This window comes from Clupea harengus, chromosome 15, assembly GCF_900700415.2.
Source record: "Clupea harengus chromosome 15, Ch_v2.0.2, whole genome shotgun sequence".
In the NCBI taxonomy this organism is placed as follows: Eukaryota; Metazoa; Chordata; class Actinopteri; order Clupeiformes; family Clupeidae; genus Clupea; species Clupea harengus.
Window position 1 is genome coordinate 25,118,120 of NC_045166.1, and position 22,996 is coordinate 25,141,115.

The 22,996-nt window shown below is 42.4% G+C and overlaps 2 protein-coding genes across 3 annotated transcripts in view; one reads left to right on the plus strand and one right to left on the minus strand.

The window, feature by feature from the left end:
- Positions 1 to 122: 122 nt before the first annotated feature.
- Positions 123 to 7,924, minus strand: e2f6 (E2F transcription factor 6). 2 transcript variants are annotated; one of them, XM_031581173.2, is made up of 8 exons: positions 7,494 to 7,924; positions 7,068 to 7,201; positions 3,823 to 3,863; positions 3,300 to 3,507; positions 2,013 to 2,168; positions 1,554 to 1,668; positions 1,095 to 1,251; positions 123 to 765 (listed from the first exon to the last, which is right to left on the minus strand). In XM_031581173.2, the coding sequence occupies exons 1-8, from the start codon at positions 7,809 to 7,811 to the stop codon at positions 737 to 739; spliced, it is 1,158 nt and encodes a 385-aa protein (XP_031437033.1). In that variant the 5' UTR covers positions 7,812 to 7,924; the 3' UTR covers positions 123 to 736. The 2 variants fall into 2 exon arrangements, with proteins under 2 accessions (XP_031437033.1, XP_012676453.2); XM_012820999.3 differs by having other exon boundaries at positions 123 to 912; positions 7,494 to 7,923.
- A 6,118-nt stretch (positions 7,925 to 14,042) lies between these two features.
- mboat2b (membrane bound O-acyltransferase domain containing 2b) overlaps positions 14,043 to 22,996 on the plus strand; it is a 39,565-nt gene continuing 30,611 nt past the window's right edge. Inside the window, exon 1 of the mRNA XM_012820958.3 lies at positions 14,043 to 14,456. Within this exon, the coding sequence (XP_012676412.1) occupies positions 14,373 to 14,456 (84 nt within the window). The 5' untranslated portion in view covers positions 14,043 to 14,372. The remainder of the gene's footprint in view (positions 14,457 to 22,996) is intronic.

Consider the following 22,996-nt stretch of genomic DNA (forward strand, 5'->3'; position numbering starts at 1 on the left):
GACGCCCACAATGCACAGTGAACTCAGTCCTTGTGCTCCTTGGCCATTGAGAGCATGTAACTGCCCACTGAGACACCGCTGTACACGTAGGTTTCATTACAAAATGCCAGACACAGCTCAGGGCAGATATCGATAAGTACTATTTAGTTTATTGAGTGGAGAAAAAAGAAAATGAAACATGATGAGGACAAAGGACAAGAGACACTGACAAGGAATGTGCCAAAGTAGAACACCAACATCCATTAATCACAGGTTATAATTAATCACTGGTAATGTTTTACCGTTTAAGGGCCCAATTGCAAACCAATCTGAAACAGTGAGTTAATATAAAAGACTCATAATCTGTTAATCTACTTAATGCTCAATGTCATTTCAAATAAAATGAAACCTGCATAATTCTGAACATCAGATATGTGCATGTGTTTCTCAATGTGGTCACTTCCTCAATATAGTCTGACGCCAGTTCAGACATCTCAACAAACATATTTCCATCAATGAAAATGGCAAACATATGTCTCAAGAAGAGGAGTGATTTTCTATGACACAACTTTACCTTCCCAAAGAATACCTTCAGTTGGTTTAATACAAATTCTATGTAAACAAAGTATTCTGTATTTGTAAAAGCCAGTAGTTTGCACTGGTGTTGTCTAATGTAGCCATTGCATACTTCTCTCAGGGTTTAGCTTCTCTCACTTTGTATTATCTCTGTATTGGTCTCTAGCAGAGTGAAAGGGAGTCATCGCCTTATAATCCCTGTAAATGCACCTAGAGAAAAAAAACAACAACCCCGTTACTTTATTTCACTGCTGGGGCCTGAGTGAGATCTTAAGGTGTATCTCCAAAGTGCACTGCATCTGCAGTCTACATGCAGTCTTTAGGCACTCTGGACTGGACCTGGGGGAGATGTAGCTTCTAGTGCAGTGGAGAAGGAGGAGAGTACAAGAGGGTGAGGGGGAAGAGAAAGATAAGTTTTATGTATATATAAAATTCTATATACTTAAAGGGTGTCCAGGAGTACAATGGCCTCAAGCACACTTTAATGATTATTGCATTACGTGTGTGTGTGTGTGTGTGTGTGTGTGTGTGTATCGCACCTGTCTGGAGCGGAGCAGTGTGTATGCGGCTCTCCTCCAGAGACAGAAATCCTCCAGCCTTCTCATTGTTGACGTTGCCTGAGGCCGGCGTTGCCATCTCGCACGTCAGCACATGGATTGGGCCTTGTGTGCCCTTCAGGTGCATGTGGATGCCGTCCTGCAAAGAGCAGAGGTCAGAGGTTACATAAAAAAGAATAAAACACCATAATGGTTCTTTAAAAGGCCATGAGAAACATAACTTGATTTAAATGTTGTGAGACAACCCTAATTCTCAAAATACACCATTTCCAAAATGAACTTCCTGTGCCTATCTGAAAATAACAACATAGAGTTGCATTGGGCTTTCTGGGGTGAAGAAAGCCCTATAGTAGAGCACCAGGTGCTGGCTGAGCACCTCCCTCTAAACCTCACACCCCATCACCCCATACCAACAGCTTCCTAAGCCCAGCCACAGCTCACCTCCCTTGGCAGGGGCACATCCAGCTTGGTCTCCTCGGGCGCTCTGACGGCGATGAGGGTCTGCTCCTGGAAGGCCTTTATGTGGCACATGTCCTCATGAGTCACATAGGCCACTGTGATGCCAGGAGTTAAGAAAGAGAGCAATGCAAAGGAGATGGGCACACCCACCGCAACATCATTTTACACCAACCCCAACGGACCTCTTATGACCTCCGCATTGGTGGTTGTTCTTTTGTATTGCTGTATTGTGCTTCCTAGTGCTATGTACACACTTCCCCATAATCTCAGCATCAGATGTACTTTGAGTGGAACTTCAAAAGGTTTTCACCCTCATGGAAAGTTTTGACAACTGAATCTGACTCCAAAGAACACATATCGAATGCATATAAAAATTTTAACAACCTATTCATTTGTCAAACTAACATTTTCACACACGCACACGCGCGCCTGAGAGGATATTGTGCGTTCTCCTTGTCATCAGTCAGGGCAAAGAGCTGTTTGGCGCAGTCTTTGATGAGGTTGTCCAGCGTCTCCTCCATGGTCCTCAGGCTCACCACCTCCTCCTTTAGCGTGGCCCGGAACATACTGCTGAAGCTGCTAATGGGGGTGCTACTCCTGCAGGAGAAACACCACAGGCACAGGAGCAGTTCAACAATCAAGACTCAACTTATATTGCTGGCCTAAGGCTACGTTTACACTACCTGGTAAAAGTGACCCAAATTCCAACTGCTTTTTTTTGCTCACCTGTGGCACATATCGGATATGTATTATCAACGTGTAAACGGGAAAAAAAAGCACACGGAATCAGATAAGTATACTCAGATCCATTTCAGGCCTCATTCATCCAACATTAATCAGTTACCTGCCAGTGTGACTTTCATGTAAATGGACCGATTGGATATTCCGTCATTTTGATTCGCACGTTTTTGAAAATGCACTATCACATTTTAATGACGTATCTTTACTTTCACGTTCACAACTGTTAATTGGTGAATTCAGAGAGGATTGAGGCGGGTATATCATTTCTAAATCTTTGGTAAATCATCCCTCTGAACCGATGTGGCAGAAACCATTGCCGCAAAGGCCCAGGCTGCAATAAGGGCTCTCCTCTTTCTTCGCCGCCTTAAAATATGCCTAATGTTTTTTGGACCTGTAAAGATGATTTACAAAGCAATGGCTTGTACTATATCGTTTGTGTCCATAGCCAGTGCCGGCTGGTTGTTTACTATTTTTTTGGGTAACCAAACCTTCTTCCGCGTATGTGGGTCGATTTGGGGTGTTAAACAAGTGTAAACACAGGTATCGGATATGGGTCACTTTTAAAAGAAGATGTAAACAGGCAGTCAAAAAAAATCGGATATAGTTAAACAATCAGAACTGGGTATCAAGACCTGCAATGTAAACACAGCCTAAGAAGGTGGAGTATTTTCAGAACAGGTAGCCCAAAGCGAGACAATGTATATACAAAACGAAACAAAAGTTTTGTCTCCCAAAAAGACACAACAATCCCACAGAGTATAACAACAACAATAAGCTCTCAAACACACATGCAGATGTACAGACACAGGTGTTGGGGAGAGGGGGATCCAGCATATACCAGTTGGGAGATTAGGAAGAACAAATGAAATTGGACAGATGAGGTTTACAATAGAAACTCATTTTTGGTGAGGACCTGTCCACAATGTAAGTATCTAAATGATGTGACACCTTTATATTTGGGTGAGTTCAATGCGAGATGACACTTACACCCACTGGATCTTGTTGGTGGACTTCTTCTGGATCATGTGGATTCCATTGAGGACATTGGTGACGTCATACACCCTGCGTTTGCGCGTGCCCAGTTTAAGCGCGACCTCGTTGAGATCGAGAACTCCGTCGGGGGCGGCACTCAGCAGGCGCATGAAGAGGTGTGTCAATCGCCCTAGCGACACATCAAAACGCACCGTTTCCCCTTCTAAACAACAACAACAACAACAACAAACACTGTTATGCATTTTAAAAGATGTACAGCAAAGCAAATATTCTAATAAGTTAAGCAATTTATCTTGTGCAAGACCAACAGAGGAGCTCAACTCAAATGTACGCACTCTAAGATTTCACCTTCTTTAACCAGCCTGGAGACTACTTATCACTTAGCTGATAGACAGGCCAAAGAAAGCAGCGTAAAGAATAATTAAAATATCCTCAGCATCTTTATTCAAAATCACAAGCAACACAACAAATCTGTAGTTTCATATCAAACAGAGTGACTTATGGAGAGATGTCTCACCTTGCCGGACCTCAGCATTTATCTTTGGGACTTTGATGTTGCTGTGTTAATACCATGCAAAACAAACACAGGTACATTAAAAACATCACTTTGAACAGCTGTGTTCAAAACTTGTCAAGGCAACTTCACCAGATACACCTAATAATACAAACAACAAATGCAATTGTATGTAAATAAACTAATTTCCATCAACCTTAGTCACATTATACCTTACGTGATCGGGAGTTCATCCACACCTTTCCCGCAGATACATTTCTTATTCAACATTTTAGATTTGAAGTGAATTTCCAGTGTTCCCACTCAGGATTTCTTATTGGAATGGTCAAAATTCACAAATCAGAATTCGCAATAAAAACCTGTCTACTGATGAAAAAAAAAGAACCTCAACCTCAACCTGACTGTCCCTGATTTTGGCAAACACTTTACACTGTCTGCAACTGGCTGCAAGTACACCTGACTTAAATCAGTGTAATTAAAATACTCTTCATTAGCTAGAACAGGTGTGTTCAGTTAATTATCAATGCAACCAGCTGGGTTTCCTTCCAACTCATTTACATATGTTAAGCAGATTTATGCGTTTCCATTCACCATCTTATGTGTATTAAAAAGCCACTGTCCTTATCAAAGGAGGAGTTTGAACAGCTGTGTGTCCAAAACCTGAGGTTGTCAGGGCAAGAAACAAACACATAATAAAATCTCAACAAAAGCCATTTGATTACACCCGTTTCCATCAACCTTAGTCACATTATACCCTATAGACCAGGGGTGTCAAACTAATTTTAGTTAAGGGGCCACATACTGCCCACTTTGATCTCAAGTGGGCCAGACCAGTAAAATCATAGTATAATAACGCATACATAACGACAATATTTCTCTATGTTTAAATTATTGGTGAAGGTTTTTGGATGATAGACTCTATTTGAAGGTCTTTCTACAATAAACTAGAAACATAAAGACCAAAAACTCAAACGTCAAACGCGTCACAAAGCGAGCAGCGAGTGCTGCTGCCTGTGGCAATGAGCGCTTCTGCCTCCGGAGCAGACATCGCATTTACGCTGTTTTTGAAGCAATTACTGGATCGATTAAAAAAAAACTTACAAAACGTTTGTATTCATAAACCTCCATATCCTTTAAGAGACATTCTGATTCACAACTCTTGAAATGTATTAAGCTACTTTTATAGAAATGCAATTTATGTATTTCTGTCATTTTCACACTTAGCAAAGTCATGTGGCGGGGCGAGCTGGACCCCCTGGTGGGCCGTATCCGGCCCGCGGGCCGTATGTTTGACACCCCTGCTATAGACGGTTTTGTTATTTGTCGTTTACGACAAGGACAAGGCTGCGTTACGGCCTGCCATGTTTAAATGCCAGCCACTGTAGGTCTGGTTGCTGAGCCTGTCTATTCTCTTCTTATTTGACAATATCAGGAGCATGGTGGTAAAGTGCGTCACTAAGCTAACTAAGTGAAAGGATTTTTCTTTTTTAATGTGGCAGGCCATAAATAAGCTATATAAACGCCAGCTACTTTAAACATACTGTACAAGACGTGACACACACATGTAAATGCCAGCTACTGTAAACATACTGTACAAGACGAGACACACACATGTAAACGCCAGCTACTGTGAACATACTTCACAAGATGTGACGCACACATGATAGCTGGCTAGGTCTGAGGCAGGGAGGAAATGGCTGGCACTGATTACATTGGAAGCTATAGCTCAGACTGCACCGATTACATCAATACATCAGTTTTCAGTTATGGTGAGAAATTACCAGATCCCTGCACTATTCCAGACCACAAATGGATTTTAGATATAGCCAAGTGGTCAGCAATCATATGGCCCGATACATTTCTCTCATAGAGAAGACCAGTGTTTATACAAATGAAAATCTGCATACATACAAATCCTTAGATGCATATGATTACGTACCTTGTGGTCGTGTGCAAAAAAAAAAAAGTTTTATGACACGGGATCAAAGTTTTGCATTTTGAGGGCAGGTGTCCTACCTAGCCCAAGACAAGGCCTAAACACTAACCCTTATGATGCCTGGGTTTACATGCATAGAGATCTTGGGTACATCCCAACAGCTAAATGCACATTTATGGAAGGGTAAGTATCATACATCCGATAATATGAGATCATGATTTCACTCACTTTAGTTAATAACCTATCCATAACGCGTATTTGCCTACCCTAGACAACCTACCCCGGCAGGCTACAGAAATACAAATGATGACTAAATGGCCATACTTGACAAGAAACAGACCATGCCACCTTTGCTATGGGGTCTCGGGTGCTATGAGGAGAAAACAGATGGAACACAATCTAGACTAACACAATCCAGGGACAGTTCTCCTGATAAAAGAAAGACTGCTTTGGCAATACAAATGCCTATTTTCCATGCCAATAAAGCACTTGGGAATGTGAATTCGAAAAGATTAACTCGGCTAATTGTTTAAGTTTAGTATTTTACAAACCAGGTCCTCGCTCAGCCATAATGAGCACCAATAGCACAAAAACAACCACTAATGTTAATTCAGAGTTAACGAAAACTGAAAAACCTGGAATATTAGCTGTTTACCTTTTTCTGTATGATTTTCAGTCTGAACCAAGAAACCTACCTAGTCATACAGTTACCACTTACCAACATAGCTAAACTTACGATAGCCAACGTTAGCGTTAACCAAGTAGACAGACGATTTAGTTGGCCAGTTAGTTAGGCTATGGCCTACTAAACCAAATTAATAGTATTTAGTCTAGACATCATTGTTATGAATGCCACTCAGTGCTAACTTACTCATTACCTAACCGGCTAATGTTAGCAAACAGAAGCGTACCAGACACGAAGTGTGCGCTGCACAAATTCTCCCTTTTAATGGCCTGGATCTATAATCTTTTTCTGTTCTTGGCAAAAGCATGTTACCCCCTTGGAATATTAAATATTTCCCATCCATCTTTTTGGCGGTTGGCAGTTCACTGCCTAACAACAACTTGTCACCTCTGCTCTGAAGCTTGGCTGTAGATATGCCGTTAAGTGCTTTCTGTCCCATAGCTGCGTGCGCGTCTAGTGAGTCGATTTCGGACTTATTTTATGCAAATTTAAAGAATGGTCGAAAGGTCCACATTCGCATTCAAATTTTAGATTAAAACCCAGCTACTGAAAAGATGAAAGCTTGCCCAATGAAAAAAGGACAAATCAACTGCTCAAGACCATGTGTTGAAATTCTGGACAACCAACCTTTTCTGAGGTGTGTGTGGTTTCTGCACATCATCCACTTCATTCTCATGGGTAAGACTATCATCTTCCTCTTCCTCATCCTCCTCATCATATTCAACCTCTTCCCCATCATCATCATCATCATCCGAGTCAATCTGCAACATGAAACAGTGTATTAAAGGGGAGGAGAGATTTAAAATCAAACAGAGGACAACAGAGACAGATGAAATCACATATCCCAAATGAACCAACGTGAATTTACGTAAAACTCCCTCCTCCGAAGGCATTTGCTCCCTGATGACAACCCCAAACCTAAATGAATATCTCATTTCCAGCTTTCAACATTTTCTCTTGCAAACTTAACCCACATGGTACATGCGACAGACTGTAGTAAGCTTATTTGCAATTGATATGAAGTCAGGGACTTGAGGTCCATAATAATGTTACCGGTGCAGCCAAGGAATCAGGTACTTCCTCCAGCTCGCCTTCGGAGGACTCGCTGGACCCCAGAGGTCCGACCAAGTACGGTGGCAGTGGAATAGCATCTTCGCTTATCCCCTGTGGTGTTATATGGTCTGCCAGAAAATGGTCCTCGCATATTTCATTTAACTCGGACGGGTCCCTGTCTGTTTCTCTGAGCGCAGCGAGCCACACTTTAACCCTACCTGGGTCCTGAGGAAAACTAAAAAACCTTTTGTTCGCTGTTCCCCTCTCTTTCCCGTTGTCCTTTCGGTTCGGACAGCCTTGTACCACGCATTTTACCATTTTCGTTACGCATTTGTTTACAAACTTCTCAAAGCGTTAGCTACTTCAAACTCATGATGTAGCCAACGTGACCACCACACGCAAGAAAATACGATCATGTGTACACTGGCTATCCAATGACATTTGTCGTTGAAGGCGGATACTTTCTCTCTGTCCTCGTTTTAGTGGAGCACTCAAAGCGTATGATAAGCACTGCTCCCTATAGTACGGGAGGTGTATCACTGAACAACAGTATCTCAGTATGTTTCAAGTGGGTATGGAGCGGATTTCATGTCATCTTGAAATGCAAACACAACTTGAGGTGATGATGGGAAAAACAATCACCACGACTTATTGACTTATTGTTTTATATGTGAAGATACAATACACAATAATTGCTTTTCACTGTGTGACGTCAAGAGAACGTGCCACGATACAAAGCAAAATAATAATTTACTTGATTTGCATCTTGTTCAACTACCATCCAGAAAAACTATGAGAAGGGATTACATTACACACAATCTAATGATGAAAGCGTGCAATACGACACCTACATTCATTTTCTTTTTCGAAAAGTACATGCTGAAATCTAACCATCAACAAATCTAATCACTATCTAATCTTTTCTCTAACAAATAGGGGGCGTGGCTGAGGTCGCAAAGCGCAAAGCGCTGTCGCCTCAATATCAATAAGCCATGTGTTTACATTAAATTAACCCTTTGAAATAACCCATAGATTTGTTTAACCATTTATTTTTATAATTGGCTACACGAAAAAGTCTTTGCGTGGTTCATTGGACCACAATTTGAAAAACCACAACCTCAATATTTTTCGTCTCCCTAAACTAGGTCCAGACGCCCGCCGACGGACGACCATCGGCCTGGTGTCTCATTAATATATTGGTGTCTGGGTCACCATGAGCCCAGAGGCTGTAGTGTATAGTGTGAGTTTTTAAAAGCTGAGTTTAAAGGTGTGCTATAAATGACTTGCTAATAAAAGGTTGTTGAGATAGAATTCTCAATAGAAATGATCTCAATTATTACCCATTACCCATTTTATACTATTATTTCAGCTGGAATCAAAAGACCTGTCACCCAGACGGACAAGGGATGGGCACTGGCAACCTTGTCACAACTTGGGCTTTCTACTGGGACAGGTTGGATTTTAAGTCCAGAAACGCCTCAGTTGGGACTTCTGTCTTTTGTACTTTGATGCCCTCAATGTTAAAAAACATAAACATCACAATTAAATTACATTAAATCAATGACAATTCAGCTAGGGTAAAGTCGTCCCACACTCAATTTTGTACAATGAAAACAAATATTACATAGTTTAGACCCACAACATATTAAACTTGACACGGGAGTAAAACTACACAAATATGTATATAAACCTTTGCAAATCACAGATATCAGACTGTCGGCTTTAATTAAAAGGATTTTTTTGTACTCTATGTGGCCAGAGGTATGTGGACACCTCACTGAAACCTCATTGACTTACAAGGAAATCAACAATGTTTTCATAAATATCAGACACTATCAAGACAGTTGATGGGCTGGTGACCAGCCCAGGTTATGCCCAGGTTTATGTGCGGCCATCGCTTGTGGTCACCGATCAGGGAAAGCAGCAGATTGAGGGAGCCACAGTTGGACAAGCAAAGAATGCATTATGGTAAGAAAACTAGTTATTGAAACTGCTCAACCTTTTCTGAAACTTGATATACTTGAACTTGAAACTGAGAGAAGTTGTAGCAACTGCTGGCTGCAGAGGGTCTTGCCATGTAACTCTAATGCCAGCTGTTGAGAACAAAGTGTCTAGGTGAACTCTCTGTCTTACTTTGGGTTTGTTTATGACAGATTGGCACATCGCAAGACACAGATCACAGCAAGCAACTGGTTTGGTTTGGTCTTGGCAGCAGTAAAGCAGAAGTCTTTTTCCTGACTGCCAGCGGCCTGCTGGTGAAACTCCAGATTGCACAGTACCTGGTGATTGCATTATTGAGGTGAAGTGTCTGTGGTCAGCCAGATCCGAGACAAGACAAGACAGGCAGCAGTAGGGACTTTTTTATGGAGTTGGAAGAAGTGACTGGTTCCCTGAGACTGAAACAAACTCATAACTACTGGCGTCAGATCCAGGGCAAACTGCCACTTACTTGTATGGACTCCTCTTTACCAACTAGGGGCATAACTTGAGTCATAAAATGATTTCTCAATTTCTCATTCTCTTCTCTTAGCAGGTCATTCTCTACCTCAAGTCCCAGTACCTTTAAAAATACTAAGGGTCGGTGCAGTTCCAATGTCAACACCATGCAGTTGATATGTTCCTATCCTCACCATTAGTAGGGACCATTTTTTTCTTCCGTTCCGAAAGGTGCTCGGAGAATTATAAGTCTTCTCCTCGTTCCATCCGATTTTCACACCCAAGAGTTGCAGTTTTCATGCCTGTAAAAAAATAAATGTATCATCATCTTTATTAGTTATATGTTGCCTACAATACTGACGTATGGTAGTGGGGGGAGAGACTAGTTATTCAAATTACTTTCCAAATGATGTATGATGTGAATCGCTGTTTAGTTATCTTCTTAGTTGTCTACATTCATACAATTCAATGTTTTAACATACATTGCTGTACTTGTCATGTCTGCCTTATAATCCTATAATTCAAGAGACCGGCTACACCTCTTAATACAATTATGTTACCTTGTCGAACATGTAGAATCTCAGTGATGTCTTCTGATTCTGGGTCCTCAGCTGACTCATGGAGATCCAGCAAGGCCCCTACACCGTCTGAGCGTCTGTGTTCACCGTCTCTTGACTTTATCCTATCCTCTCGTAGTTGTGATGCCTCTGAAATGGGCTTACCTTTCAGACAACCGAGTTTTACTGTAGGAGCCCAGTCTACAGACTCAACGTCGTATTAAGCACTAGGGCAGCCTACAGATATCAACAAAACCGTTATTACACTCATGTAGCAATAAGATTCCACGCTGCAAGGCAAGGCAAGGCAAGGCAATTTTATTTATATAGCACAATTCATACAGCGTGGTAATTCAATGTGCTTCACATACATGCACAACAATGTGCTTCACATAAAAAATAAAAAAAAAGCAAAAGGTCAGTGCATGATCATAAAAACAGTAAATTATAGAAAATAAAAGCATGAGAACATTAAGGCATAAAAATAGTAAAATATAGGAAATAAAAGCATAAAAAGAATAATAACAATCACTAGTCTACTACAGTAAGCAATAATACTTCAAAGGAACTGTTCATGGCCAGTTAGCAGAAGGCATCTGAGAAAAGTTTGGTCTTTAGTCTAGATTTAAAACTGAAAGTAGTTGGAGCGTTTTTAATGTCTTCTGGAAGTTGGTTCCAGAGGTGAACCGCATAGTGGCTGAGTGCTGCTTCACCCTGTTTAGTTTGGACAGTGGGTTTTACTAATAGAAACGTATGCTGCGATCTGAGAGATCTGAGTGGTACGTACTGCTGAAACATGTCAGATAGATACTTTGGCCCTATCCCATTAAGTGACTTGAAAACAAGCAGCAGTGCTTTAAAGTCAATCCTGTAACTTACTGGGAGCCAGTGCAGGTATTTCAGTATAGGGGTTATGTGGTCAGTTCTTTTTGTTTTTGTAAGAATTCTGGCTGCTGCATTTTGTATCATTTGAAGCTGTTTAAGGTTTTTTTTGGGAAGGCCTGTGAACAGCCCATTGCAGTAATCAATAGTGATGGGCAAATGAAGCTTTGGTGAAGCATTGAACCATTAGGCACATTGTTTCAAAAATCGGTTCATTACTTGAAGCTTCAGTAATAGTGACCTCTCCTGGTGATGTGCCAAGGCTGCAACTAAATTAGCCCAGCTAGACAGTGGCACGAAGCTTTAAAACAATGACAATCTAGTGTGCACGTTTTAGCCTCAGCTTTTTTACCAGGTACAGAACATGTGGCTTAAAAGTGAGGGAGTCATACTATTGATGGTAGGCTATAAGGTCATGTGAAGGACATAAACACACATGTTGTTCCCACTAGGCATCATGGATGAGCAATATGTGGCCACGAAAATTTAAGAAAAGCTTTCAAAGCACGGCCAATGTATCACCAAAAGACACCAGTTAGCATGTTAGCAGGATTTGATTAGTAACATCTGGGCTATTCCCAGGGAGCAAAAGGCCAGTGGACCACTGTCAGCCCACTGGGGGCAGAGCTGGTGGCCCTCTAGTCTTTTGCTCATTGGTCCACCGGCCTACTGTTTTGCCACTTGCTTTAAAAACTTTTTTTTTCTCTATTCATTTATACGTCTACATTTCTTTTCACCAACTCTTAACATTTTTATAGATATTATCTACCAGTATGTAACATACGTTTTTAATTGACTGTGTCATTTGTCACCTTGAGGGCCTTCTAGTACCAGCCAACATCTGATATTTTAAATAGACTATGACAAGGATATTATTTAGAAATTCCAGTTATTTCTAGCAGTTATTTTTTTAATATCCACGCACAGTTAAATCAAATATGATGGTAAGGTGCCAACCAAAATCCACCGGTGGACTGATATATGCTTGCTATTTGGGTTGGTGGTGTGTGCAAGGTTTTTGTATGCTTTTAGGTTTTAGACCAAAACTCCATTCAGCTGCTATAACTTCCGATCATAACCACACAGCTGTTTCTAAGGCCACGTCCACACGGAACCTGGATTGCCTGAGTCCGGATTTTGTTTTGGATCCGGTGTGTGAAGGACCGACGGTCTCCCATGTTATTTGGGATGTGGCGACTGGACTTGGTGGTGTAGTGAGGAAGAAGAGTGCCGGAGATGGTGGTGTTTCCGTACAAAAATATAAATATTTATTAACAAGAGCTCTATAGCACCTCAACACATGTACCCATGAAATGAAATAAAACAAACAAACCAAACATACCGGCTGTACTCACAGGCACTTCAGTACTCTGCCCCCTGGGCACCTGCTTGTCCTACTTAGGCCCCAGCCAGGCCCCAAACCTAGGCACAGACACTAACCTTAAGCTAAGTACATATACTGGCCACATAGCAAATACATACATACACACACAAGGTACAACACAAGGCACAAAGACAAGGCACAAAGACAAGGCATACAGACAAGGCACAAAGACAAGGCACACAGAACCAGGCACACAAAACAAGGCAAACGGTGTCCACACATCTAGACCCAAAACACTTCTCCTCACATCAGGGAAGTGTTTTACCTTCATGCCTCAACCAGTCCTCTTTGGTGCTCTTTCATGCCTCTCTGAAAACGTCTCTCTCAGCCAGTCCTTCCCTCATGCCAATGAGGCACCTGTTAAAATAGGGCAGCCACTTGGGCTAAATTGGACCCCACCATTGACGTGGGGAGCACGGAACCAACCATTACGGTGGGGGAGTCAGTGTCTTAAAGGGCCAAAAGCTCTTTTCTTGCTCCAGTGAGAAGGGAGGAAATTCACCTTCTCACACGGTACTTTTTTTTATCGCATCCACACGGAGCCGTGTCAAGAAAAATCTGCGTCTAAACGGAAACGCTGGAGCGGAACGGAGTGGTTGACAAACGCTGTAAAGACCTCATGGAACATGTGCATAATAAAGACAGAAGTCGAGATCCAACTAGCAATCATCCGATTGCTGAACGACTTCTCTACCGCCTGAAATCACTGTTACCACAGGACTCAAACAGGCCGGGTTAATAAGGGTTCAGGCTGAGTTTGCAAGGCGGGGCGTGGGGCGTTCATGTGGGGCAATTGAGTCATCGGGTTAAAAAAAGTGTGGATCCGGCGTCCACACAAACACGGATCCGCTGGCGGGTTCGAATCTTTCCACTCCGGAGACCGGATTCAAAAGGTTGCGGATTCAGGGACCCAACAACATTTCTTTCCCTATTTAGGCAATCCAGGTTCCGTGTGGGTCTAAGGGTTTCCACTAGGCATGAAACACCTGTGTAGGAGTTGCATGGTCAACTAGTCTACTCTACTACTCTAACCAATCTGCAAATAAAATAACCATAATTAATCTTTCTACAGCCTATGTCACACTTAGTAGGCCTACATGTATGGGACATCTGCCAAAATGTCTCTGTATGTTCAAATCAGAGTGCTCTTCATATTTTTTCTTATTCATTGTCATATCCGTAATCTTCAGGCATTTAAATATTTTTATGACAAAAATTCTTAAGCTATACGCCGAATTGTGATGTGACGTCTTAACTGCCATGGTTTTTAGACATGTGGACTATGACAAGGCTGTAAGGCAGAGTGCACACAATTATTTAGCCTACGGATTACATAAACAGAAATAACTGTATATTCCCAAATAATAGTCAGAATACTTGACACAGAGAGCGAATCTCACAGACAAATATTGTAGGCCACACAGTAGCCTACACACTGGGGGGCAGCCGGGTTAGGCTACAGGCGCAGCTTGAAAAGCCGCCCGGTGACGCTCTGGCATCACAGACACAGCGGCGGTGGATGAGAGGGGAGCGTTTTATGAGAAGGCAGTGGGAGCCTTCGCTTTGACAGAAAGACATTGGAGGGGGTTGCACAAGGATCCACCAAACACTGGCAGAACCATGGCTACTGAAACCATATCTGCATGCACTGGATCCAGTCTGCTGCAGCCCATAAGCGAAATTATCGACCTTCCATTAGACCAGGTAGGCTAACGACAAGGCGGACGAAATTTTCTTTTTTAATGAAATTGCTGTTTTGGATATTCAGTTGAATTCATCATGTTGCCATGTTAGGCTATCGTTATGCCACACGTAGGGCTGGTTGAAAGCAAGTCCATGGTGAACTGGTTTTTCAACAGGCTACAAATGCTTAAACAGAAGATGATAAATGTAAGGTTTTAGCGCTTTCCCCCCACTGCACACTGTCCGATTTTCCCCACTACACACTGTTCAAGATTGTCTTTTTCATCATGCTTAATCACTGGCAAACGAGTAACATTACAAGTAGCAAAAATAGCTTTGGCAGTGCTGTTCAGTATTGTATAGAATGCCTGAATATGGGCGATTCGCATAAGAAAATCATGTTCAAGATAGCACTGTTTGACAAACAGCGTAATTTGCAACAAAGCGACAATCCAGCTCTATCATTTCATGTTTTGCCCTAAAATGCCATTTCCCATTGTCCTTTGAGAAACTGTGCATATCATCTCTGTGTAGCGTAAAACATTTTTGTATTCATACAGGGTGGTAGCCTACTACACACCGGATTTTGCCCATTTTGGCTTTTGTTACGATGGAAACATTGTGTCGATGGACATAAAGTTAAATTAAATCATTCGATCCCGTTTGTGCCGGGGCGTGTATGCTAGTGTGGGCTACACTGTACTAAGATGCTGGAGCGCAACCGGAACACGCCAGGCACACTATACGATTGTGCAATCGACAGGCATGCAGATCACTCTTCATGATGTAATCTCTTCCAGTGTAGCCAAAAGCGTCTGAATAGCAGGAACATAAACCAAAGGAACCCCTGTACATTGCTTAGAAAAAACACAAGCTAACACAATTGCAAAAGCAGAACTACAATGTTTTAATCTTTCTGGTGAAATAGACAACTGCTTTTGGCGTTCTGGCTATTCGGTTTTCATGTAACGATATTGGCTGCGTGTATACATTTGAGTGTGTTTGAAACGCAAAGAAAACATTCCCTTTCTTTTTCGTTGTGAGATGCTTACCTCTTTTCTTACATAGAACAACGCCCCCTCTGAGTAAGTGAGCTGGTATTCATGGCAGTCATTTGAAAATAAGACGGTAATGAGGCTAAGCTCAATTTTACCACTTTGAACAGCTTCCACGTCTTTAGTCTTCATTGCACTAATGCATAAAACCTTGGAGAGACTCAACAACCTTGACTTTAAGTGCCATGAGGAACAACGTGAGGGATGGAGGCGCTCCCTTAAGTAGGGTGAGGGTCACGTCACAGTCCGTCTCAGGAATTGGAAGGCTGCCCATTACTGGCAAGACCCATCGGCCTCCTCCTGATTGCCTCCCAGTCATAAATCTATGGAAATGGGGAATGCTATCAGCGGAGACCCTTCACTCCTGAAACCACCATAGTCTTCACTTTAAGTCAGACGTCTTAAGTGGAACAGCCCTGTGTCTATGGTTGGTGGTCATAGATCTGTGCTGAATAGATGTTTTGGTCAAGATTTCACCTCTTGGCCTCTTGGGGGTGATACGATAGAGAATTGGGGTTCAGAATGTATCAGGAAAATGCATTACCAGTTGCAACTACATCCATCCCGTGCAGGTAACTGGTAATTGTGGCGTTGCCCCTGGTCACGGATGTGTCCAAGTGGGGTGTGAGACCAGGTACACCAGAACCAGAGATTCCTGCTTCAGTGGGTATTGCTTTGGAGGCACAGAATGCTTCCTTTTACAAGTTATAGCAAGCCGAATATTTATATGATATTGACCTGTCCTTATTTGAATATACACCAAGAGAACTACCTGATGAAGTTTTTTGTACAGCATAGCTGGTGTAAAACATTGTGTGTTACACCTGATTTATATAAACACTGTCCGCATCTCAGTTTTCATTGTAATCTCCTTTGCAAAAATGCATTAGCTGTAATATAATTGTCCCATGACATACATCACATTAAGTGCCACACGATATCGGCTACAACTGATACACAGTGTTGCTGAGCGTCTCGGACAGGCCTGGCAGCCAATGCCTGGATGAATACGTCAGGTAGGCTGGACAGAGGGGCGGTGCTGTAACTTGAGCCTGCGGCTTCAGAATCAGAATCAGGTTTTATTGGCCAAGTAAGTTTGCACAAACAAGGAATTTGACTTGGTAAAGTGACTCTCAGTGTGCTTACACAAAATATACAACACAATACAATACAATACAATACAATACAATACAATACAAACAAACAAACAGTGCAACAGTGCAATGGACTAAGGAGTTTAAAGGCGGAATGGCTATATACAGTAGCTGTGAAATGTTGCGCAACAGTAGTGCAAAGAAGAAGCTTGAGCGTAGTGCTACTGTCTCTCTCTGAGCCACTGGGTTCTAGTTACGGGCCTCATTCCTCAGGTACTTTCATTCTGTCTGTGTGAGACAGAGAGTAAGAGAAAAAGGGAAAGTGTACAGAATCGGTGGCTTTTTAATGTTTAGCTTACATTTTACATTTACATTTAGTCATTTAGCAGACGCTTTTATCCAAAGCGACTTACAAGGATGTATACACATTTTACACTGATGGCACACTGCACATCAGGAGCAATTAGGGGTTCAGTGTCTTGCTCAAGGACGCTTCGACAGGGAATCGAACTAGCAACCTTCTGATTACTAACCGACTTCTCTACCTCCTGTACCACTGTCGCCTGCAGTGAATTAACTTATTCAGTGTGTGCTGACCTGGTTGGCCTTGTTCGGTTCACCAGCTGTCATTTGATGGCCCTTTGACAGTGATTTAGAAGGACTGGGCCTTTACTTTCCATCTTCTTGCCATGCTGAACGTTGTGGCATAGCTGGGTGTCTTTCCACAGCCTTGTCGTTTTAGGGTGACTGTGAATTCGGCCTGGCTGGTTCAATCCAACTAAACAATCTCACCAGAAATCTAAAAGGAAACTGTCATGCTGAAATAAATGACTGAATAGTAGGCTATTTCTAAAAGAAAGAGTGAGGTGGAATGTAGGGCATCTCTCAACACAGCGCAGGACAAACAAGACATCTCTGTGCACAGGATTTTTAAAGCATACCCGGATCGAACAACACCCGAGCCTGTTTCATAAGGAGATCCATAGCAGTCTTTGTCTACTACATATGCAGGGGGTCACTGGCTCTGAGAAATGGTTTGATATTGACATGGACAATTCTGCACTGTTGTGTGAACCAGTCATGAGGCCAGTGTGTGTGTGTGTGTCTTCGTTTGTTTGTGTGTGTGTGTGTGTGTGTATGTGTGTGTGAAGAAATGACACCATGCCACTAGGAAAACAAAAATAGTCACTTTAATGTCTATATATAGGACCACATAAAAGGAGAGATATAGTTAAGAAGAGACAAAGACACAGCTGGCTTGGTATCTTAACTCTTCCAATGGTGTTTTTGCTGTGCCTCTTTATACTGTAGCCTTGCTGTCAAGTTTTCAGATTAAAGTGTTGGCATTTGTTTAAAGGTAAAAGGTTGTCTCCAGCCTGACTTATACCACTTCCTAGGGGATACACTAGCAAAGGGCGTGAGACTCTGGTCCTTCCAAACATTTAAGAATGCTACTCTGCCACGCAGAATGAGTAGCTTTTAGCCCTCGGAGGAGGATACCATTTATCCTCCAAGTAGCCCATCAGGAGGCGAACCAGAAGAGGATCATAATGGGCTCTTGCTGGTCTGTGTAGGTGCAACGCTGCAGGAGTAGAGCTGGAGCCAAGTGCACGACACGAAGCAAGTGAATATAACAAAAGGACATTTTTTATAACAAAAAGCAAACACACAGGTACTAACCGAAAAAGCAGGATAAGGACGTAATTGGTTAAATACAACAAGGGGCAGGTGAAGTCAAAGCAGACAATAACCAGGCTAATAAACGAGATAAACTGAATCAGGTGAGGGGTGGAGAGAGTGACACAAGGAACAGAAGCACATGGGTAAGTAAGTAACCCTAAGTAAACAAAATCACATGGCAGCCAAGGAAGTAAACTAAACACCAGAAACCATGAAACTAAGTAAACAAAAACCCTAAACCACGACAGTAGGATTGCTGCAGTACAGTTTACCATTGTTTACCATGGACAGTTTACCATTGTTTTGTTTTCTGGCCTTGGACCTTATTTATTGATCACCATCACCATCAAGCCTGTGGAAGTCACACTGTTGGCATGGTGATGTATTCAGAGTAACAGTTGGGAAAAGACAAGCCAGTATTGTAGCAATTGAGGGAAATGGAGTCAGATGAGCAAAATGTACCTTGCAGCCTAGATTACTATATGACTACAGACCATATTTCACATCATATGTCCATATTTATCTTGAACTGATGCATTGGCTAACATATGACCCGTTGCTTGTCTGTGTAAGACTAATGACTTATTTGACCCATAAGCTGTGTGTTCATCAGTTTCATTTGTCTGTGAATGTTGCAGCGGGGTGCACATGCCCTGACCTGTCTGTGAAACAGATGCGTTTCTACGGTGACTGCGCTGACTGTGCTGACCTGTAATCTGTTCTGTGCTCACTGAGCATGCTTTTGTGTCATTGCTACATTAAGTGTCTGCTCATGCTCAGCTGACTATTGCCTAGTTATTTTGGTCATAAGAACAGATTGGCGGGCAATGAAGACCGGGGATTGAGATCCAAAACCAGAATGTTGGGAGATTCTCCCTCTACACACCCTATAGAAACACCATGACTGACACTAACTACAACACTATCCCAGTTAAAAGGGTTGCTATGCATTCCGCTTCATTTTTGGTTTCTTTTTTTAACAAAGCTGAAAACCTACATGTTTTATTTTTCGATAATGGTCAGAACAAGAATAATCAGTCACCTCAGTTTATGTGGTCGTATCTAAACATTGAAAAAAATATTTAAAAAGCACTTTAATATTATTGTAATAATACCCAAAGAATTGCTTAATCTAAATTCTTCCGAATCCAATCTGAAACATGAAAGTAATAGTAAGAAATGTTGCAGCGGTTTTGCTGTTAGTGATCTGCTGTGCTAGTCCGCCTGTGCTGCCTATGGCGTGCTGGAAGCAGATGGGTCCTGCTGCTGGAAGAGAAGGGGCCACAGGGGGAAGGGGAGGGGGAGGGGAGGGGCGGGGCTGTCGTTGCCCTGCCAGTCCCAGCGCAGTAGGAGTAAACACTTAAGGAGCCATTGTGTCGCTCCCACGGGTGGACCTGCACACAGTGATCACAACAGGGTATGAGCGATACTGCATATGTGGTTTTATTGACTTGACAGGTCAAACAAAAATGAGTTTGACCAGTTTTCATTGTAAAATTACCAGTTTTCAGTCCAACGCTCAAAACAATCCTGCCATTTCAGTGAACCATTCTAATTACAGTTTCTACTGAATGTTTTTCTTTCTTTCTCTCATTACCGTGCAGGCTATATCGAGTTCACTGTGGAGAGTTCGTTTTGCTGGTTCATTCCTTTTTGTTGTGAAGTAATGTGGAACAGCTGGCGTTTTGCTGGCCGGAGTCTTTCGCGAGAAGATGCAAATTAATTTAACTGGCCCCCTGTGGGGTTTGTTTCCCCTGTTGTATAGAGAGTATACCCCGAAGAGAGGGATTGACCCAATGTGTAAGTTTTTCATTACAGCCCGCACTATATATAGACGACTTCTAGATCAGTGCTGATGATAAAGAGGAGGGAGCTTTCCCTTCTCTTTTGCATCTGCTGTGAAAAACCTCAGATGCACTCAGATCAGGTTCGGTTGGCAAACATTTAAATAGGGGCCTGGAAGGTCTGTGGCATCCATACAAATCCACTGATTAGCCTCACAGAACGGCCCCATTGTCCCCATTGATTGGTCCATTGTTCTAATGAAAAAGAGAAAATCGAATGCACCTATCCACCTGTGCAAGTACCCAAACCTCATTTAGTTGATTGGTGTTTTATTTGTTAAGACGTTTTACAGTGTTTGTAATTAGGGACAACAAAAAGATAGGAGGAAGGAGGCTGCCTCCTCGTAAAATGAAACTGTGGCATATTTCACAGAGCAACATTTTGCAGTATTGGACTGTGCTGATTATAATGTAGTGTATTAAGTGTATTAAGATCATGGCCGTGTTTTAGCCTCAATGGTTTATGATCAGGCTAAATGCTCTTAGCCACAGGATTAATGAGATTGATATCCTCTTTTTGTAGCTCAAAGCCATACGAATCAAAAGCGGATGGACTCTCTGTCCCTGAACTCCGATCACAACCTCTCCTTCAACATCTTTTGATCAGCAGCTTTCAACTGAATCCTTATGGCAGTTAAATTTCATGGCCCTAAAGTTGGAGGGATGGAATTGTTGTAAACCTTCTTGGATAGAAATTACTGAGAAGTATTACCAACTGCTTCCATGATAATAAACACCAAATCAATTCACCAACTCTCAGATTCAGACTTCTAGGGACTGAAACATCATATAATCCCACTGAAATTGTATGCTCATGGATACAGAATCAAACATGGTTTACTCCTCTGCAGAACCTCTAGACAGTTCTGCAGTGGTGTGTTCTTTGTGAGTGCAAGACACGAGCACACGCCCAGCCTCTGTTTGGACCCTCTCGCTCTCTCTCCAAGGATAAATAATTAAGTGTGTAATGTATTGCTGGTAGAGAGCACTTAGTGTCTGTGAGCGATTTAATCATCCTCTGAGATGGCCACTCCTTAAGTCTGCTTATACGTCAAACAAGTCCTCCCAACGCCACCAGATGTTTCATTTTGGACCTCAAGATTTATTGGCTGAGAGCATTTTCACTGAGCTCCATATAATAGATGATCAGTGAATGTGCAGGCAAGCTCTGTTTGTTTGTAGCCATTAGGTTGTGGAACTTACATGGGTAGAAATATCCCCAAATTGTTCCAATGCAACAACAAAAACTTAAAATGGCTTGAAGGCTGAAAAGATATCTGTGTGGGTCTCTTTTGATTTGATTGAAGTACGACGGGATATAGTAACGGAGCGTCAGATAAACACAGGAATAAATGGTAAGTTAGGCATCAAAGAGGGAGGGTACAAGCTACAGCATTTGTATAGACCCCCGGCCATGGGGAGCTTTCTTGGAATTCTGCAGAACTTTTGACAGATTTCTGTTTGTGTTCAGAGGGGATTTGAGAGCTTTGTTGGGAGTCACCCAGCAAATAGACCATCCTCTGTTCCAAGGCCGTGTGCTGCTATGGAATCAATTGATGGTGTCACACTTCCAAGAATTCCTTATCGATTTCCCCCAGAAACTCAATGATGCGCCAAACAGTTTGAATCGAATGAACATTCTAAAAAGATCCCCTTACTTTGTCCCTTTTCTTGCGTTTTGGATGAAAGCAGTCCTCCACAGCCAGTTTCTTCATCAATGAACGTACACGCCTCACATCTGTCTTGGTCAGGCAATGAACAAAAGAACCCTCCTTCCTTGACCTGCAGTTGCCTCCATTGAAGAACATGGTAGATGGATGTGATTGATTCATTGATTGATTCTTCCAAGCTGTTACAGAAGGTTCATCTATTGTGTATGGTCACTGGTTTTTATACCCGAGAACACCAGCACTCAGAAATTGTATGCATTCAAGCCACTTCCTTTGCTGTTCAAATCAGCAGGCATGTTAGTGGGAGGACTCCTACAGTGGAGAGCCGTAATGGCTGTATTGACAGCCGAGCACAATGGGTGCCATATTGGCAGGAAGTGCCACTACCATAGAGTCCCTGGAGGATCAGAGCCAGCCCGGTGACTCTGCAGTGCAGCTGATAGATTCTGCTTGTCCCCGAAGCCAAGAGAAGTTCTTGTGCCAGCAGAGCGCCTTACAGAGAGCAGGAGCCCCTAAATTGAAGGGCCTTTTCCTGTCTTTCTTCTTTTTCCTTCTGCGCTGTCAAAAGAGTGAGGAAATTCCCAACTTTTTTCAGTTGATTGATTCGATTTATGTTTTCTCCAGTACTGGGTTGCTTATGAAGCCTATAGCTATTGTTTCCTGCGTGGAAGATGGAGTGCTGGAGCAATATTTTGAAAAAAATAAAATAAATCCCCAGTCCCCGAGTCAATAAAGCATTACAGAAGAGATGGAGAGCAGATCAACTTTCAACGTTTCAGAGGTAACCTCATAACTCAAAAACCTACAAAAAAAGACGTTTTCCTTGGGCGGGGATGGTTAAAGACTATATTAGTACTACCGGACTACATGGTATCCCATATTTTGCTTGTGTAGTTCAGGATAACATGCAAGAAATGTGCTGTGGAAATCATTGACAGTCAGTTTGACAGATTTACAGTAGGATCAGTGTACAGTAGGATCAGTTCTACAGTATGCTGCTATACAAGGTCCTTGTCTCTGGTGTCTTGATGAATGACAGTGAAACTACACGAGTGGGTGCTGGAGGAGATAGACAGACAAGGCCTAGCAAAAGGAAGGTAATCAATTCGGGAGAGGGTGTTTGGGATGACGGGGGGACTAATGGGTGGGCTGAACTCGCCCCCTTCAATCCACTCTGAAAGCCTGGCTGCTGTTTAACATGACGGACAGTCTCTTAGC

Coding starts and splice junctions, on each gene's coding strand:
- e2f6 (XM_012820999.3), bottom strand. CDS start 7,811: ATGGTAAAATGCGTGGTACAAGGCTGTCCGAACCGAAAGGACAACGGG. Junction 1,252..1,553: donor ATGTGCCCCTGCCAAGGGAG/GTGAGCTGTGGC, acceptor TGCTCTTTGCAG/GACGGCATCCACATGCACCT. Junction 913..1,094: donor CACTGCTCCGCTCCAGACAG/GTGCGATACACA, acceptor CCACTGCACTAG/AAGCTACATCTCCCCCAGGT.